The following is a 20,853-nucleotide window of genomic DNA, read 5'->3' as shown; positions in this document are numbered from 1 at the left end:
AAACTGTGTGGCATGGCCAAAAAAAAAAAATATATATATATATCCATCTTCTTAGCTCTTATGCCCAGTTTCATAACATGTGCCAAGTAATCCTGAGGCTGTTACTTAGACTTTCCATGACCTTTAGTTTTGAACTAGAAAATATTTCCAGACTATCTCAAAGGGACCTGGGAGGATTAACAAGATGGTTTTCAGTGAGCTCTTTGTTGAGGACAGGCTTTGAGTGGTGGTATTAATGCACACGAACCTCAGGATATCCATTAACCTTCTGATTTGTGAGAAACAAAGTGCTCCTGAGAGTCACTGGTCCACATGAGCCCCTCTACCTACTAATATGTGATACAGCAAGTCAAACTCAACCAAGGAGATAGACATGTTTGTTTTGAGAAGTTGGGGACAAATCTTTTTTTATTTTTATAAAAAGTTGATTTCTAAGCCCAAAGTGAAAGTGAAAGTGAGGGTCATTCAGTCATGTCTGACTCTTTGTGACCCCATGGACTATACAGTCCATGGAACTCTCCAGGCCAGAATACTGGAGTGGATAGCCTTTCCCTTCTCCAGGGGATCTTCCCAACCCAGGGATCGAACCCAGGTCTCCCACAACGCAGGCAGATTCTTTACCAGCTGAGCCACAAGGGAAGCCCGAGAATACTGGAGTGGGTAGCCTATCCCTTCTCCAGGAGATCTTCCTGACCCATGAATTGAATTGGGGTCTCCTGCATTGCAGGCAGATTCTTTACCAACTGAGCTATGAGGGAAGCCCAAAAGTGATAGATAAATAAACAGATAAATATATGTATATATACATATGTCTTATATATATGTGTGTGTGTGTATATATATATAAATACATATATGCATTTTTTTAATAAGACAAACCTAGGGACATCCTAGTGGTCCAGTGGTTAAGACTTTGCCTTACAATGCAGGGGGTTTGGGCTCGATCCCTGGTCAGGGAGCTAACATCCCACATGCCTTGCAGCCAAAAAAACAGAACATAAACAACAAAAACAATACTGCAACAAATTCAATAAAAACTTTTAAAATGGTCCATGTCAAAAAAAAAATCTAAAAAAAAATTTAAAAAGACAAGCCCAGCATCCTATTCACCAGGATATAATCTTCGGAATGAAGGTCTGAAAATGTCCCCAGGATCGCCTATGATTGTCAAGCTATGAAATATTCTCTCCTGAGCCCGAACAGGGAATATTAACACCCACTGAAAGTGATGCAAGAACATTCCACAGTAGGAAAATTGGGAGAGGCAACAAGAAAATGTCCCCAAGAGTAGTAATTGAAGGTAATATAACCTCATCCTTATGGTTCTCAGAGGCTGTGGAAGGATAAAATGTAGGTAGTGAGTAACCAGAGACTTGGGTTCCTCCTGGACAGTGCAGCTGCAGCGTGAAGGAAAAATGGCATCCACAAAAGTGCCATAACAAGCATCCAGTCCAGCGTGCAGTGCACCATCCCCATGCAAGTGGTTCTCCCAGCTCCCAACAAGTCACACATGCCCACAAGCCTGCTCCTCCCTCATCAAACAAATAATTGTTTTGTGTCTACTGTGAGTCACCAGGCACAGTCCCTGTGTTCATTCAGCTGACAGACCAGCAGAAAAGACAGACAAAGCTGAAGAGTATGAGACCCCGACATGCTAGGGGAGCCTACAGCATGTAGGTGGGACCTACCTGAGGAAGTGCTTCCTAAGCTGCTACAGGAGGAGGGGAGGAAGAAGTTGTACTCTCATAGGTTGAGGTGGCAAGAGGCAGGGTGGAATTTTCATTAGGTAAAAGAAGCTCACACCTTCTGTAGAGCAGAGCATAGAAGCCAAGGGAGAGAACAGAGAGGGGTGAGAGCAGAAATACTGCAGGAGCCCCTGGGGAAGGGCTTGTGAAAGGTTAAGCAATTTGGACCTTAGAAGACAAGTGGGAACCACAGAGGTTATTTAGTAAGGGAGTGAGATATTTGGGTTTATAATTTAGAAGAATCTCAGGCTGACCAGTGAAGAATGACTGTTTCTCAGAGGATGAACAGAAGAGCAGGACCCAGTAGAAAACAGGAGCACAGGCTGACTGCATGCTGAAACCGACCAACTGAAATCAACCTGCTGCCTTTTTCTTGAGTTTTGACTGTCGACTTACTTGTCATCATGTCTTCTTCTTCCAGCTGGTTGATTCCAAAGAGGTGCAGCCCACTTGCAGGAATGTTGTTCTTCAGGGACTCCGTTAGCAGTTTATCAAGGGTCTCCGTGTTGTAGGGCACAATTTTAAAGGCCTAGATACAAAAGTGAAGATGGACAGATTTTAAATCCAGCTATCTCCCACCCTTTTCATACTGTTACATCTTTGTGCCTTAATTGATGCTTTCGAACTGTGGCATTGGAGAAGACTCTTGAGAGTCCCTTGGACAACAAGGAGATCAAATCAGTCAATCCTAAAGGGAATCAACCCTGAATATTCATTGAAAGGACTGATGCTGAAGCTGGAACTCCAATACTTTGGCTACCTGATGCGAAGAGCCAACTCAATGGAAAAGACCCTGATGCTGGGAAAGATTGCGGTCAGGAGGAGAAGGGGTTGGATGAAGATTGTTGGATGTCATCACCGACTCAATGGACATGAGTTTGAGCAAGCTCTGGGAGATGGTGAAGGACAGGGAAGTCTGGCGTGCCACAGTCTGACTGAGCAACTGAACAACAACAACAATCTCCCACCCAACAGATTTCAAATTGTGAACCAGGAGCAGAAATGATGGGTACAGAAAACTCTGGGGTCCTTTCATCGTCCTTACCTGACACATGAACTCCACAGGATTTGCAGCATTGGACAATAAATTCCCAATTTCCTCCATGTCAGTATAATAGCTGATAATGGTGTCACACACCAATAAGTCCCCAGAATATATCTTCAGAGAAACATTCCCAGATGAAAGGTCTGGATGGAAGAAAAGATACTATAAGGCTTTTTTTTTTTTTTTTTTTTAAGAGTACAGGGGAAAGTGTTCCTGGATTACTTAAAACGGTGAAGAAATGAATTGGGGACTGGAAGAAAGGGCTTGGAGGTGAACTGCAGGGTTGGGAAGTGAGGAACAGAGCAGAAGAAGCAGTGAGCAGACTCACAGGAGAGCTCTGTGTCAGAGGGATTATCCGCACTGGGTCTGCAATTTAACTTTTTGAAGATTTTCATCTGCTTTACTCACTACTGCAGGCCCCGAGTCACAATAGACAGGAAGAAGAGCTGAATTTAAAGCACTTTATATAAAGGCCAGTGGTCACCAGAGGCGGGAGAGATGCTGGCCAGTGGTCACCAGAGGCAGGGGGGGTGCTGGCGGTGGGACTCTGCGCTTCCACCCATCACACCAGGAGAACTGATTCACTTGCTGTGCGGCCGTCATTACTGCGTGCTTTCTTTGAGTGCTCTCTCTTCTACGCCACAGGAAGAGGTTTTGAGGGGGAAAGAAAAAATTAAAAATACACCAACCACAAAGATTCGATTCACAAAAGAGGAAATGTGACAAGTAGAGAACGTGGAAAAATATTTAACCTTGCTAGTAATCAAAGAAAGACAAATTAAAACAATGGACTACTTTTTAGAAACATATTAAATTAGCAAAAATATTCAAAGTGACAAGTGTTGGTGATGAGATAGCAGATAAACTTGACAGTAGTAATATTCCATAAAGCAACTAAGCATCGTCTTTCAGGACCCTTAAAAATGCCCAATGTTTGAGGAATTCCATCTCGAGGACACTATGCTAAACACAAAAGAAACAAAATCTGCATGCATAAAGATGCTCAATACATCATCATTTAAAATAACAAGAAGACAATAAGAAATCAAAAATGACATAAATGGGCAACAATGAGGAAATGAAAAATTAAAAGATATTTCTATTCAGCTGAGTATTATATAGCTTTAAAAATTATGGTTTTAAGATATAGGTCCAATACAAGGGACTAGTTTTATAAAATATGGTACATTTACACATTGGATTACCTTGCAACCATTAAGCATCATTTTGTCAAAAGAATATTTACTAACATGGGAAAATATTCACAGTGTATTTTCAGGTAACGAAAGTTGGTTGCAAGACAAAGTTATGTACACAGATGTGGGAAAATACAGAAACCAGTGATTTCCTTTGGGAGCATATGGGTAATTTTCCACCTACTTTCTTTTATGGTTACTGTATTCTCCAAGTTTTCTATATTGAGCACACATTACTTTTGTAATAAAAAAAATTATAAAATTGAGAGTTTTAAAGTCCATGTAATACTACAGTGGTAAAAGGATGGAGACAGGATAAATTAAGATTACATAAAGAAAACCAGAATATAAGGTAATAGATACTATTGGAACAACTATGTTTTTAAAAATTAGGAACAAAGGCAAAGAAGACCTAGTGGTAGGGTGTCAGATGACTTTATCCCTACTTTTCCTATTTTTCTCTAATTTTAAAAAATGTTAATACATTAACTTTGTAAACATTGTAATATATCCATTTCCTCCCCATCACACATGTATGCTTCTACAACTTCTTTTTCCTTTCAAGAGAATATGACAACCAATCCAAATCTTGGTTGTCACTTTTCTCAATGACTGATAAAGATAGGGGTCAACAAGGTAAAGAGAGAAGGGGCCTCTTCACATGAGGCCTAATTTCTGGAGGTCAATGGGGCTACTTACTGGGAGCTTTCACGGAAACGGTGTACTCATTCTCCAGCTTGGCTTCCACCCTTATCGAGGGAGAATCCTCATGAGAAAATTCGGCTTCTGTTGTCACCTTCTCATCCAACTTACATCTCACGATGACGTAGACAGTGGTTTCTGCCTGGAATGGGAGACCAGTCATTGTTCCTTCTCCCTCCTGTTGGGTGCTGAGCCAGAGGGTCATCCTGGCTTTTGGAGCCCCAGCTCTCCCCAGTAAAGCTGCTCCAGAGTAGGGTGGGGTCTGCAGTCCAGTGCCAGGCAGTGACTGCTTGTCACAGGTCCCAAAAGACCAGTTACAAAGCCCAAGAGTGAACATTTATAACCCTGAATAGCAATTTGATCATCTTATGTCTGTCACACCTAACAATAATTTTAAAACCTGGGGCTGGTATTTTATATGTCTTTTTATATACTTTTTTTATAGCATTTCTTTTTTGTTGTACATTATTAAAGTATTGGTCCATGGCAGAATTGGAAACTTGAAAGAACAACATTTTAAAAAAGTTCTTCACCACAGATCGTTTGAGAAGCAGTATTCTAGATCAGGGTCTTTTCCAATGAGTCGGTTCTTCAAATCAGGTGGCCAAAGTATTGGAGTTTCAGCTTCAGCATCAGTCCTTCCAATGAATATTCAGGACTGATTTCCTTTAGGATGGACTGGTTGGACCTCCCTGCAGTCCAAGGGTCTCTCAAGAGTCTTCTCCAACACCACAGTTCAAAAGCGTCAATTCTTCGGCGCTCAGCTTTCTTTATAGTCCAACTCTCACATCCATACACAACTACTGGAAAAGACCCTGATGCTGGGAAAGATTGAAGGTGAGAGGAGAAGGGGACAACAGAGGATGAGATGGTTGGATGGCATCACCGACTCAATGGACAGGAGTTTGAGCAAGCTCCGGGAGTTGGTGATGGACAGGGAAGCCTGGCGTGCTGCAGTCCATGGTGTGGCAAAGACTCAGACATGACTGAGCAACTGAACTGAACTGATTCTAGATCAGCCTTGGTACCCAAAGTGAGGCAAAGGGACCAACAGCATTGGTATCCATGGAAGCTTGTTAGAAATGCAGAATCTCAAGCCCTGCCTGGACCCACCAGACACCACACCGGAGTCTGCATTTTACCAAGACCCCTGGGTGACTCAGCCTTACAGAGCAAGAGGCACTGATTTACGGAAGAATTCTTGAGTTTTGGAATTTATGCTCTACTCAGATGGCCAAAAATAACTGATTGGAGGTTTAATTTTCCCAAGGCATTGAGCAACCTGAGTGCAGTTTTATATTGTTTTGAGATCTCTTGCCAAACCTGCCAAATGGAATTATCTATTTTACTGTGATGGTTATGCTGGTTAAGTTCTTAAGACATTGAACTAGAAAGGACAGGCTGTCCAAAAAACAGGAAAAGGAGAAATTTATGGCCATATCTAATCCCCAGATGTTCATTGTAAAATTCTGCTATCAAGCCTTTAGAGTAGGCCTTTGTGACAAGGGCCACTCTTGATTCCAGAGCAGGTAGGAGGGGGGCTGTGGTCCTGGCTCACAGAGGCTGTTGAGGGTGAATGTGAGTGTGTTTGTGGTGGATCTGTCTCCCACTGCGGGTCCAGCCCTGTCCAACCTGCTCCTTCTCCCAAGGAGAGTGGGGAGCCAGTGAAAATGTGTGTGTCCTCCCCTTGACAGTCATGACCCAACTCCAGCCCAGCTGCCCTGGGATCCAGAGACCTGGAGCAGGCAGCAGAGAGAATCCTGGGTCAATGGGAGCCAGCACAGGAGAAGGAGCCAAAGCCTGGAAAACCAGGAAGGTATGGGTGGGGCATTATCCTTCAGTTCCAAATCCTCCTCACAGTCTCCAGCCTGATGTCAGGGTGAGAGGGGCATGGGGAAGGCAGGAAAGAGTATAGGGAGACTAGAAACTGCATGCCCACCACAAAGCCTGGCTGGTCAGGAAAAGGAGTGAAGTAGGTACAAAGAAAAGAGATTGATGAGAACCAGGGATGCATCTAATGGCCCAGCTGCTCATCTCAGACCTGGTTATTGCCAGATTCTGATCCAAAGGAATCTGGAAACAGATTTTCATGCCTAATTTTTAAAACGCTGGGCAGTACAAACCAAACACATCTATGAGTTCAATCCAGTCCGAAGGAGCAGCTTGCAACCCCCATGGAGGGCGTCCTTGCCCAATGTCTCGTGGTCTCAGGCTGCACAGAAAGCCACTCAGAAGTGCAGGGAAGCTAAGACTTCCCATTTCCATGGTCCTTCCGCCCTCCTGCCTCCAGGAGCCCACAGTGGCAAACTTAGCACAGGCTCCTACCCACAAGAAAGCATTTCACTGCTCTGAACCAATATTACACATTTTTCATCAGAAAAGGAAAGATAATGAAAAACTATCAATACTGTGGGAGGATTCTAAATGACAGTGGCTCATCAGTTGGTTATCACATTCAAGTCATCTCTTAACGTGGGTCCTACCGCTGAAAATGTTAGTTATGTTATGCTCAGGCATTAAGTTTCTTCCTTTTGCAAGTGATACTGGCCAGCAAGTTTCAGCCATCAAGCTTTGAGGCACTTTTGGACCATACAAGGGGCCAGCTGACAGAGAAGCAAGCTGTCAAAATGCCCAGCGCTGGGCTGGAAGGACCAGACCCAGGCTTCTAACTCCAGGGTTGGCATATAGTGTACTGTAATGTTCATGTCTGCTGGTCTTCAACACATTCTAAGTTTTTGTCTCATGAACTTAATGTCTTGGATTGATGACACATACATTCCTGGGCTCTTCTCCCTTTGACTTAAAGGAGTGAGGCACGTCCAGGGCCCAGGCACTGGGGGTCCCAGGGTGGCTAATGTATATGGAAGCCCTACAAGAAAGCTGGGATTACACAAAAGTGTGACAGGAGAATACCGCTCCCTTTGCTACATCCACTGAAAAGCCCCGAAGCCCGTGCTCCGACATCCATCCACCAGCCCCAGGGGTGCCTACCCCACAGCGGATGCGCTCTGGCTGCACCACCATCAGGTTCCCAGGCGGAGTCTCCAGCGGCGGCAGGCTCTGCTGCTTTGAGTAGGGAAGGACCTTCTCGTCCTCGGTCTCGGTGTCAGTGACTGAGTCGCAGCCAGAATCTACGGCACAGAGAACATAGCTGAATGGAAAGAAAAGGAAGCGGAGCTGGGCATGTCCCACCCCCATTAAAACCCCAAATGTTACCAAATAGGAAATGGCTCTGAATGTCAAACAAATACAAGCTGAAGGGAGTGACTCAGGAAATCATGAAAGAGGACCAACTGGGGAAAAGTCAACCCCCATGGAGGCCACGAGGATAGGGTGACAGCAGGAAGATGATGGTGGAGAGAAAGGCCAAGACATCTGGGGCAAGCTGCTGTCTGAGGCTGGCAGGTCTGGTCGCAAACAACAGACTTCTGCAGGCTTCACGTCTGGACTTCTTGCAGGGCTGGCTTTGGTGACTGTGAGGAAAGAGGCCCCTTCTCCTCAAGGGGAAGGGTGTCAAGAATAGGCTGTCCACTTAAAGGCCATCTTTTGAATATCAGGTAAAACCTGTGCTTTCCAGGAAGTCATTATTCCTCAAGGTCATGACTAGCCAGCCTACTCCCTCCAGGGCAGTGGTAAAAGGCAATCGATTTCAACGAACCTTAGAGTGTCACTGGGTCCCAAATCAGTACCACAGCCAGCACTCCTGCCGTGGGAAGATTGGAGCATGCTTGGACTCGGAGCAGGTGAGCAGGGCTATGCAGATAGAGCATGGCATGGAATGGGATGATGCTGAGATGGAGTACATGCAACCTACCAGAGCTCTAAAGCAGGGGCTTTTAACCGGGGCTCAACAACTGATAGGGTGCCTGTGTGCAAGATTCTCTGTGTGTGTGCACGTGTGTATGTATTTGCCTAAACTTCTCTGGAGACAGTCCAGAGCTCCATCAGATCCTCAAAGAGGAACAAAATGGTTAAGAATGGCTGCGAGGAACCGGAAGGTCCATCTAGTCCCTTCCTCAGGCTTGTTCTTCTCCATTTCTAAACCACCGACCGAGCCAGCCAACTGTGCTAGTTGCTATGAGGACACGAGTGTGAACCAAACACCCATCCTGCCTTCAGAGAGCCCATCTTCTAGAAGGGCTGGAGAGAGGTTAATTTGGCTGCTTCTGGCAGGCTGGCCTCCCATGGAAGGAGTGACATCCGCCCTGGGAGAAAGCTAGGGTGGCAGATCAGGCCACCGATATGTCCCCAAAGAAAGCTGTAACACAGGCTTGCTCTCTAGATCCCAGGTCATGCCAGGGAAGGGCTGTTCTCCCACCACCATGAAGGCTGAGGTGCCACAGCAGGTGCAGGGAACCAATCGCCACCTTGTCCTAAGGCTGTAACTGTGAGGCAAGGGTCTCCAGAACCTGTCCAGGCCAGGGGAGGGCCCAAGGCCTCCCAGATATGCAACTTAAAAGCTCCAGGCAGGTACTCCTGCTGCTTGGTCCCTCTCTGATTTCATCCAAGACGCACTAGTCCAGAAGGCGGGGCTGAGTGCTGCCTGGTCTCTGACCTTGTTAGCACAATGGGAATCCAGGCAGAAGTTAGTGCTGAGTCCCAGGGAGACAGATACTGGTTCTCACTCTGCACCAGAGCCATAATCTCCTCTATCTCTCCTTTCCTTTCAGGCCTACTGACTCCCCTCTCAGTCAGCGCTAATGACCAATGCCCCTCGACCCCTTTGCAAAGGCTAAGTGCAGTAGTCTTCCCACCTCCATGCCGTCCAAGCCAAATTAAGGGAAGGCTGACATTTTCTCCACTGGATCTGCCCTTCTCCACAACATTTTCTCCTTGAAAGTGAAAAGCGAAAGTCGCTCAGTTATGTCCGACTCTTTGCGACCCCATGAACTATATGATCCATGGAATTCTTGAAGCCAGAGTACTGGAGTGGGTAGCCTTTCCCTTCTCCACGGGATCTTCCCAACCCAGGGATCGAACCCAGGTCTCCTGTATTGCAGGCGGATTCTTCACCAGCTGAGTCACAAGGGAAGCACAAGAATACTGGTGTGGGTAGCCTATCCCTGCTCCAGCGGAACTTCCTGACCCAGAAATCGAACTGGGGTCTCCTGCATTGCAGGCAGATTCTTTACCAACTTAACTATGAGGGAAGCCCTTCTCCTTGACCGGTCACTATTAAAATGGCCAGGGCCCATCCCCATGCACAGAGCTACACATGCTACCCAGGCACACTCCCACCCAGCACGGGAACTTGTGAAAGAAAGAGCCGAAAAATCAGGGACGATTAATACTCTTCCTGTTAATAACTATATAACACCACATCAAGCTTTAGTTTTGTATCATTCGATGCCTGAACATGTCACTTTTTCATTTCTATAGTTCTTCCTGGATGAGAAAATAACCTCATTGACTTACAACATTCATCAGTCACTTAAAACTGCAAGAAACCCCCTGGAACTACTTATGGGTCTAGAATTGTTTAGCTACTACCCTGAGTGGGTACCAACTTTTGCCAACTACCTATTCTAATTTACTGTATAGATATAATTGCCTTAGGATAGACGCACAGTACGGTCTATTGCTTCAAAAAAGAAAATCTCTTCATTTCTCCCAAATTACTTACCCAGTTAGTTGGCTGGCCAAAGAATTAAAGCTCTAATAAATACAACCAAGAAAAGAATAGAGAAATAGAAATAAGCCAAACAAGAAAGAGATGATAACAACAAACATGGAGAAAATTTTAGAAACATACTGATGTGAAAACTTGTTGCTAATACTTTTTTTTTAATTTCAATATAATTTTTACAGAAAATATATAAACTAACAAAACTGTTCAAAATAAGTATAAAATTTGACTAAAACAATAATAACAAATTTTTCTGACTTTCAAATAAAATGTAAAATACAGGCCACACACCCTCCCTGCGCTCAATTTTAAATTGTAGTTGCCACAGTGTTTCCTATCTAGAAAAATTCCATTTATATAGGTTTTCTGTCCCCTACTAAAGTTTACAAAAACAATAAAGGATAGTCTTATTTTATATTAAATGTATAAAAAAATTTAACAGAGCAATTAAATACAATAAACAACTCCCAAACCAAGTTTCATTCTCACAGAAACTTAATGTGTGACAATCCCTTGCACTTTCTTTCCAACCCCACCCATGCAGGATGGCTCCCGCTAAGAAGGGCGGCGAGAAGAAGGGCTGACCTGCCATCAACGGAGTGACCAAAGAATACACTATCAATATTCACAAGCTCATCCTTGGAGTGGGTTTCAAGAAGTGTGCCCCTTGGGCACTCAGAGAAATCTAGAAATTTGCCATGAAGGATATGGGAACCCTAGGTGCGCACATTGACATAAAGCTCAACAACCCTGTCTGAGCCAAAGGAATAAGGAATGTCCCATACCTTATTCGTGTGCACTTGTCAGAAATCATTCACCAAACAAACCATATGTTGGTTACCTATGTGCCTGTCACAACTTTCAAAAATCTAATGTGGATGAAAATTAACTGCTAATTGTCCAAAAGTTATTGATCTGCCAAAAAAAAATCAAAAACAAAAACACCTAAATATGTGATAAAGAAAGCATTAAAAATCAGTACAGAATAAAGAAAATGGTTGGTGAAAAGGATGACTCAGCAGGCGGTGCTGAAAAAATTTAGCTATATGGGATGGACATAGAGGGACAGAGCGGAGAAGGCAATGGCACCCCACTCCAGTACTCTTTTGCCTTGAAAATTCCATGGATGGAGGAGCCTGGTAGGCTTCAGTCCATGGGGTCGCTAAGAGTCGGACACAACTGAGCGACTTCACTTTCACTTTTCACTTTCATGCATTGGAGAAGGAAATGGCAACCCACTCCAGTGTTCTTGCCTGGAGAATCCCAGGGACGAGGGAGCCTGGTGGGCTGCCGTCTATGGGGTCACACAGAGTCGGACACGACTGAAGCGATTTAGCAGCAGCAGCGGAGGGACAGAGAGATTGTTTAGAATCTTAATTCTTATACACTCCAAAAGAAAATTTAGATGGATTATAGATGGAAATGAACAATAAAACAAATTTTAAAAAGATTAAAGTATATCAAAACATGGGCGAAAATTTTATCATTGTTTTGAGAAAAGATTTGTTTATCTTAAAAACAACTGAAGAAATACAATTGAAACAAGCAATAGCATTGATGACATTAATTTAAAACTTAGGTAAACAAAGTTAATTAAAAATAAAATTGTAATGCTTTAGCAGCATTAGTCATAATAGTCAAAGGTGGAAACAACCCAATTATCCATTCTTTGATGGATGGATTGACAAATTATTCACCACAAAAAAGAATAAAATACTAATACATGTTACAACATAGGTGAATGTTGAAAACGTTATGCTGAGTGAAAGAAGCCCGCCACAAAAGATCACATATCACATGATTTCAAACATACGATATGTCCAGAATCATCACATCCATAGAAACAGAAAATAGACTAGTATTAGGGCTGGAAATTCTTGGGAAGGGGTGGGGAGATAACAGCTAAAGGATGTGAAGTTTCTTTTTGAGGTGATGAAAATATTCTAGAATTGATCATAGTGACAGTTGAACTGGTCTGTGAAGATACAAAGAAGATCATAGAACTGTATACTCTAAATGGGTAAATTGTGTGCTATGTGAATTATATATCAATAAAGCTGTTACCAAAAATTCAATGGCAAACCACAAACTGGTTGAAAATTTGAAATAAATACGCCAAGGGGACAATCTCCTTAATATATGAAGAGATCATAGAAATCTCTTTAAAAATACCTAAAGCCAAATAGGTAGATGATTCACAAAGGAAGAAACAAAACTTACCTCCCCATTCAGAAAAATTAAATCATTCATTATTACTAATCATCATAGAAATGCAAATAAAAATAATATAGTGTTATTTTACCTTTTTCCAATTAGGAAATATTTGAAGGTGAGGTAGGACAGGTACTCTTACTGGTTGCTGAAGAAAGTATAAACTGGCACACTCTGGAAAGCCATGTGACCATATACAGAGAGAAAGCAAGTCTTTACAATGTTCGTGTCTTTGGCCACACAATTCTACTTCTAGAAATCTCTCTTAAGGTAGGAAAATAAATGTTCAAAATATAGACAAAGATAATGAACCAAGATGTCTGCTAAATCATTCTTTGTATCTCTGAGAAACAAAGAACAACATGTCTGATAAAAGAATATTAAAAGTGTATTCACTCTAAATATTATTTTAAGTAAAAGTCTATGACATGTTAAGCAAAAAAAGCAGAATGTAAAATCATACATCTCAGAGTATAAGATACCAGTTATATAAAGGAAAATGCATTTTAAAAGGTCAGAAGAGGACTTCCCCAGTGGTACAATGGGTGGGAATCTGCCTGCCATTGCAGGGGACACAGATTTAATCCCTGGTCCAGGAAGATTGCTTCTCCGTCCATGGGATTTTCCAGGCAAGAGTACTGGTGTAGGTTGCCATTTCCTTCTCCAGGGGATCTTCCCAACCCAGGGAACGAACCCGGTTTCTCACATTGTAGGCTTTCTACCGTCTGAGTCACCAGGGAAGCCCTCCAACTGGGATGGTGTGCCCCAGCTACTGAGTCTGGCTGCAACGACTGAAGCCTGCAGGTTGTAGAGCCTATGTTCTGCAGCAGGAGAAGCCACCACAATGATAAGCGCGCACACTGCAACTAGAGAGTAGCCTCTGCTCTCTGCAACTAGAGAAAGCTCTCACACAGCAACAAAGACCCAGCGCAACCGAAAATTGAAAAAGAAAAAAAAAGTCAGAAGAAAAAAAATGTGTAGATACCGTGGCTGTTTCTATGGCAAAAACCACCACAATATTGTAAAATAATTGGTTTCCAATTAAAATAAATACATTAATTTTTTTAAAAAAGAAAATGTGTGGATAAACTGTGCATGACCCTTCCCTCCATCTTTTCTACCTTCCAACCGTTCATACATTTTCATATTCTCCACAGTGAGAAAGCACTTTGATAATGGGGAGAGGTGAAGATGGGCAGAGAGAAAAGTAGCAGCTAAGTCTTTTGACTAATCACTTCATCAGTTTGGCATCATTTATGATGAGATTGGTCCTAATAGTACAGTATGTGGCAGATATTCTCCAGTGTTCAGGTCAGCCTTAGAAACAACTCCTTCTAGTAGGTCTATTCATTTAGTCACCTGAAATGAACGAGCTACTGGAGGCTAATTCATTTCAAGAAGTCAGGCAGGATGCCATTCACTCTGCAGGGCAGTTCTGGTGGCGCCAGTTGAGCATCACTTTCATTTCTTCAGCCACATCGGCCTCTTCCCAGCCCACTGTGGACTGGGTCAGAGTCCAACCACTTCGGCAGATTCAGAGTTTCCTTTGAAGAAAATACCAACCCAGACAAAAGCACCATTGAAACCCACCTGAAAGAGTGAGATGGCACCAAAGTTTCCCACTTACACATTTAAATTCTTCTCACTCCCTCCCCGCATTGACGATAACACTATCCTTACTGTCCTGAGACTCAAATAAATAAATGTTTGAGTGAAAACAAAACACTGAAAACCCCAAGGATCCTCCCCAGTTAAGATATTATCAAGACACCAGTATCCTTGTTCAGTCACTAAGTCATATCTGACTCTTTGTGACCCCATGGACTGCAGCATGCCAGGCTTCCCTTGTCTTTCACTGTCTCCTGGAGTTTATGAACATCAACATTTTGGGAATCAGTGAACTAAAATGGGTGGGAATGGGCGAATTCAATTCAGATGACCTTTGTATGTACCACTGTGGCAAGAATCCCTTAGAAGAAAATGGACTAGCCCTTATAGTCAACAAAAGAGTCTGAAATGCAGTACTTTGATGCAGTCTCAAAAATGACAGAATGATCTCAGTTCGTTTCCAAGGCAAATCATTCAACACACAGTAATCCAAGTCTATGCCCCAACCACTAATGCCAAAGAAGCTGAAGTTGAACAGTTCTATGAAGACCTACAAGACCTTCCAGAACTAACACCAAAAATAGTGTCCTTATTGCTTTAAAATTTAACAATATTGCTCTCAGCTTTTATGAGGCCTGGAGAAACCATGGAAAAATTATAGAAAAAGATTTTGTGTATCTAGCTCATTTATGAAGGACCCACATGGCAAAACACTCCTCGAATTCAGTGGCAGAAAGTCTGTCTCTCCAGAGAACTTGCCTGCTTTCTCTCAGCAGCACAAGCTAACATGGTGTGTTTCATTTTCTGCCCTTGCTGCCAGGTAGCTCAGTTTCCATTCTGGTTCTTAACCACTGTTAACACTTTCATCCAGGTCTTGCTCTTGCCATTTCTCTTTTTTATATTGTGTTTAATTTTGGAGGTTGCTTCAAACATTTTGGGGATCTAGGTAAGGTGTGAATCAATGTTTCTCAAAACTGGTATCTGCCAAAAGTCCTCAGGTACAGTCCTTACGAGAATTAGTGCTTGGACTTTTCATTTAGATGACAGTGCCTTTAAACTGTGATGCAAAGACATTCCAGATTATCCAGGTGACCACATTATAAATGGTTCCCTGGCGGTCCAGTGGCTAAGACTCTGCATTCCCAATGCAGGGGGCTCCCTTGTCAGGGAACTAGGTCCCACATGCCACAACTAAGAGTTTGCATGCCACAACTAAAGTTCCTGCATGCCACAATGAAGATCAAAGATCCCACATGCCGCAACTAAGATCTGGTACAAGCAATCAACAAATGTTAAAATAATAATAACAATTGGGCCCAGCCACAGGATTGTGGTGCCCACATGTGCGTGCGTGTGTGTGTATGTATGTGTGTAATCATTTTACAGCCAGGTCATGCTAAGCTGACTGTCAGGGGCTAATGAGGAAAGAAGACAGGGGCAGGATGACATGTACATGAGGCATTTGTGCCAAGTGAACACAAGAAGGTTTCCCCACACACCACTTCACATTGAGTAATGTGGTGGGAGACAAGACCCTCAATAATATGGGGGAGCTGTACAAGGCCCTTTGGCAGAATCAGCAAGCACCAGAGCCTCGTGTCACGTTCATGATGCTGTTTCAGAAAATGACCATGATCTATGACAAAACAAATGTAGTCAGTTTGCCCTGTATTTATTTCATAATGTACTGTGTAAATATGGTTCGTTTGTTTTGCTTTTGGAGTTGGGAAAAAAACAATAAGCATTAGGAGTTGAATATGTTTATACATATTTGAACAACATCAAAATAACCTATCACACTAAAGGTTCATAATTTTTTTTCCTTTATAAGGGAGTCTAAATAGTTATTTAACATTATTTGAGTCTAAAGAAACTATTAATTTTAAATGAACTGCGTATGTGTATGTATTTGGATCTGGGGCTTTCCTGGTGGCTCAGATGGTAAAGAATCTGCCTGCAATGCAGGAAACTGGGTTTCGAACCCTGGGTCAGGAAGATCCTCTAGAGAAGGGAATAGCTCCCCACTCCAGTATTCTTGCCTGGAGAATTCCATAGACAGAGGAGCCTGGCAGGCTACAGTTCAAAGGGTCGTGAAGAGTTGGACATGACTGAGCGACTAACACTTTCACTTTCACTTCATGTACTTGGAGTCACACCAAGCCACCTGGACAAGCTCATACTAGGTAAGAAGGCTGGTGACTATTATTAATATTGATAACAGTAAAAGTTACCATTTATTCAATATTTTAATAAGAGGGCTGGGTGACAGACTAAATATTACTAACAATGATAACAATAAAAGTTATCATTCATTGAATATTATGGTGACTACCTTACTGCTGCTACTGCTGCTAAGTCGCTTCAGTCGTGTCCGACTTTGTGCGACCCCATAGACGGCAGCCCACCAGGCTCCGCCATCCCTGGGATTCTCCAGGCAAGAATACTGGAGTGGGTTGCCATTTCCTTCTCCAGTGCATGAAAGGGAAAAGTGAAAGTGAAGTCGCTCAGTCATGTCCGACTCTTAGCGACCCCATGGACTGTAGCCTACCAGGCTCCTCCGTCCATGGGATTTTCCAGGCAAGAGTACTGGAGTGGGGTGCCATTGCCTTCTCCGGACTACCTTACTAGACAATCTCATTTAATTCTTACATCCACCCTGTGAGATAGAAATCAACAACCTATTCCTATTTTATAGATGGAAACACGGTGCCTGAAGGATTGAAGTAACCCAGCCCAGGCTGTGCCAGAGGTAAGCAAGGGGCAGCGTGGGAGTTTGCACAGAGGTGACTGTGCCCTGCCTTCTCTGTGGATGTGGACGAGGGCAGGAAGAAGCATCACTTGCTATTCCTGGTCTGAGGTTCTGACTGTAGCTCAAGAGACATGACATGAGCTTTTGTTTACCAACACCTGGTGGGCCTGCCTTGTTCTGAATTATGCTGCCTTGGTTAGGTGTGTCATGACCCACCAACAGGGCCAACAGCCACGTCCGAGGGGAGAGTTTAAGTCAGAAGACGCTGAATTCCAGCTGAACCAGTCAGGGTTCCGTGTGCTCCAGGGGCCTCTGCCCAAAGCTGCATGGTCTCAGTTTCCAAACAAGTTTTCAGACCACAGGGCTGACTGCTTCTTTCCTGTACATTGTCTGGCGCTCCATCGGGACAATTTTTTAATAGTCTGAGGGACAGGGAGGGTGAGGACAGGCAGAGAATGATGTTTGCTGATCTTGAAACATTTTCTCCCCACTCCCTTCCCGGAATATACAAGCTCACTTCTCCTGTAAGGTAATGCTAAGCTTTGGGGAAAGGACCATAGACAGGTGGTTGTTGTTTGGTCGATAAGTGTGTCTGACTCTTTGCGACCCCATGGACTGTTGCCGCCAGACTCCTCTGTCCGTGGGATTTCCGAGGCAAGAATATTGGAGTAGGTTGCCATTTCCTTCTCCAGGGGGTCTTCCTGACCCAGGGATCAAACCTATGTCTCCTGCATTGGCAGGTAGGTTCATTTACTACTGAGCCACCAGAGAAACTCCACCATAAACAAGTATCATCCTTCAAATGACCACAAATGCCATTGTTGAGCATTTACTATAGGCCAGGAACCAGGCAAAACCCTTGACATAAAAGATTCTATTTGATCACAACTAATAGATTAGAATAATTCTGCCCATTTCACAGATGAAAAAACCAGGGCACCAAAATTGAAATAAACTGTCCAAGTCACACAGTGCATGCTGTATAGAAAGTTAACCCCCAGATCCATGCTCTCATGCACTCTGATAGTGTCTCCCACACTGGGGACCATGTGACCGGTACACAGGAGCTGATTTCAAAGTGTACAGCAAACATGTGCTGACAGTGAGCCACATGTAAGAAAGCAGTCCCCTTTCAACCCTTTCAATCTCACTTATATCAAGAAGAAAGGCTCAGTTTGGTAAGAGGATGTCTTTAACTTCTCCTTAACATGCTTACCTCCCTCTGAACCACGGAGAGAACAAGGCACTAAGCCCATAGGCTTCTGCAGGCATTAGTGGTAGTAGAATTTAATATCACTGTTCTGTCTTTATTGTCTTTATTTTTATAGTTACCTTGTTTATATCCAGAGATATTGATTTTTAATTTACAGCAGCAAACTTTCCTTTTAAAATAAATTTATTTACATGAAAAAACAGGAATTGACTTAAAGAAAGTATTGTTAAAAGTACCATGGAAAAATCTGGAAATAGATACTGGTGATGGTTGCACATTGTGAATGTAATTAATGCTGCCAAATTGTAATTTAAAATTGGCTAAAATGGCGAATATTATGTTATATATATTGTCACAATTTTTTTAAAAATTGATAATGCAATATACCCCCAAATCACTGAATTGCACACTCTAAATGGATAAATTTGGAGAAGGCTATGGCACCCCACTCCAGTACTCTTGCCTGGAAAATCCCATGGATGGAGGAGCCTGGTAGGCTACAGTCCATGAGGTCACTAAGAGTTGGACACAACTGAGCGACTTCACTTTCACTTTTCACTTTCATGCATTGGAGAAGGAAATGGCAACCTACTCCAGTGTTCTTGCCTGGAGAATCCCAGGGATGGGGGAGCCTGGTGGGCTGCCGTCTATGGGGTCACACAGAGTCGGACACGACTGTAGCGACTTAGCAGCAGCAGCAGCATATGGATAAATTATATGGTGTATAAATTATATCTCAAAAAGCTGTTAAAAAAAAAACAAAAAAAACCCATGTTGAGGATTCTCAAGCGACCGAAGTTTGGGAAAAGCTGAATTATGCTATACTGCTTTCATTTTGTCAAATTAAATTTATTAGTGATTTTAGAACAAGGTAAAGTGAAGCTGGGAAAGCAGGAAAACGGCCTGTAGCATTAACATGCCAAATTATTTTCTCCAAGTTTTAGATGACAAGGAAAAAAAAGTGAACAAAGAAGGAAACTAAGGAGATAAATTTCAGCTGAGAATTAAGAGCTTTCTACCAATTGAGCCGAAAATGGGATGAAATAGAAGTGGTTGTTGGGGCCAGTCAGGGGCTCATGGGTGTCTCTAGGCTGATATGAATTAGGACACCATCACTTTGTGCTCAGGGTTCCACTGTGTCTGATGAAAGAAAGAGTGAAGATGATTCAAAGGTTCTTGGAAGAAAGCAAAAATGAATAGTCAAATAACCTAAGTAGCGTGGCCCATGAAGGAAAAGGAGCCATGTTCCCTCTGCATTTGTATCCCAGGTCAGGGCCCAAATTTAAACACCACATAGATGGGGCAAGGGTCTAGAGAGTTGTCTGAAGTCTGGACAAACTTCCAGAGACTTCTCCACTCAGGATGAAATTTCTCAGCGGTTCTGACACTCATCCATCCTATCTAAACCACGATGATGAAATCACAAAACAGCTATTTCTCAAAGTCCAACATACAATGTTCTGAAGCCTGAACTTCCTAATCACCAAGCAAGTATCCACTGAATATGCATGACAAGGATGCCACAGGGGTTCCCAAGAGTATACCTGGAAAGCATTGGCCTTAAGGAGGTGGCAGCTGAACTGGGAAAATAAGGCTCCACATGAAAAAACTGAGAGAACTATGTGATACCAGGAAGCATTATGAAACCATAAATACAACTAAATAAAGTGAGCTGTGTTTCCAGCTGTTTATAAAAATGCTGGCACATGAAAAAACGTAACAGAAATTTAGAGAAGTTGAGAAAAAACTCCTGAAGGATGAAGAAGTTAATTTACTTTAACCAAAGCAAACAGCATTTGGGTGCTGGGATTACTCTTTTGATGAAAAAAGCATATTGTCCATTTAAATTAATAAAATAACTAGTAATTCATTCCTTTATTCCTTCAACAAACATCCAATGCCTTTCAATGAATAACAAATATTCAAACCCTAGCCTAGGCCTCCCAGGAAATGTCACAGTGAGAACATTTCAGCTTCACTGAAAGTGGAGGGACCACAGAGGAGAGAAACAGGTTCTCTCCACCTTTCAGAGACAAAAGAGAACAGGAATAACTTCAAATGGACAAGCAGGGATTTATAAAACACAGTTTATGGCCACTAGAGGATCAAAGAAGGGTCTCCCCAAAGATGTGACAAATAGGGCCTTGAAAGGCACAGAGAATGTGGACATGGGGCTGGAAAGATTATCCTGGCAGAGGTAAAGGCAAGCTTAAGGACACAAAGGCATGAGAGCAAATGATGTGCGTGGACCACAGGAAGCAAGGGGGAGAGGCACCTTCTGTATGAAGTGGGGAGGGAGGGTGATGGGCGAGAGGACAGAAAAGGAATCCCAAACGCCATGTTAGCACTTTGGTCTGCACAATGAAGACCTGTCAGTAAATAGTATTCCTGAGAAAAGGAAATTCTGTAAAATACAGATTAAAACCATAGGTTTTTTTGTTTTGTTTTTTTGTTTTAGCTGTGCCACGTGGCTTGTGGGATTTTAGTTCCCCAACCAGGAATGAACTCAGGCCCACTGCAGTGGAAGTGCAGAGTCCTAACCACTGCACTGTCAGGGAATTCCCAAACCATGCTTTCACTCTTCTGAAAGTTTAAGAATTTTCTTTGCTTGTTTTTTAAATAACTCCAGACACACAAGCAGAGTATGTCAGCTCTTTTCTTAATTTTAGTCAGAATGGAGAAGTGGAGCAGCTGACCACTCATCACACCTTGAGCAAGCAGTGCCTTTAAATCTGTAAAACAACATGAACCAGTGGCT

General features: G+C 43.0%; 1 protein-coding gene and 1 pseudogene across 3 annotated transcripts in view; one reads left to right on the top strand and one right to left on the bottom strand.

Moving 5' to 3' along the window:
• PIK3AP1 (phosphoinositide-3-kinase adaptor protein 1) overlaps positions 1-20,853 on the bottom strand; it is a 114,818-nt gene that overhangs the window by 50,593 nt on the left and 43,372 nt on the right. For all 3 annotated transcript variants that reach the window (XM_081551125.1, XM_081551128.1, XM_081551131.1), the window contains exons 3-6: positions 7,680-7,819; positions 4,686-4,830; positions 2,791-2,933; positions 2,142-2,274 (exon numbers count right to left, since the gene is read on the bottom strand). In XM_081551125.1, the coding sequence (XP_081407251.1) occupies positions 2,142-2,274; positions 2,791-2,933; positions 4,686-4,830; positions 7,680-7,819 (561 nt within the window). The remainder of the gene's footprint in view (positions 1-2,141; positions 2,275-2,790; positions 2,934-4,685; positions 4,831-7,679; positions 7,820-20,853) is intronic.
• On the top strand, positions 10,860-11,210 carry LOC145538235 (large ribosomal subunit protein eL31 pseudogene; annotated as a pseudogene).

The sequence above is a fragment of the Giraffa tippelskirchi genome, chromosome 2 (genome assembly GCF_054371585.1).
Source record: "Giraffa tippelskirchi isolate mGirTip1 chromosome 2, T2T-mGirTip1v1.2.pri, whole genome shotgun sequence".
In the NCBI taxonomy this organism is placed as follows: Eukaryota; Metazoa; Chordata; class Mammalia; order Artiodactyla; family Giraffidae; genus Giraffa; species Giraffa tippelskirchi.
Note: the sequence above shows the minus strand (reverse complement) of the source record. Positions and strands in the feature narration are given on the sequence as shown.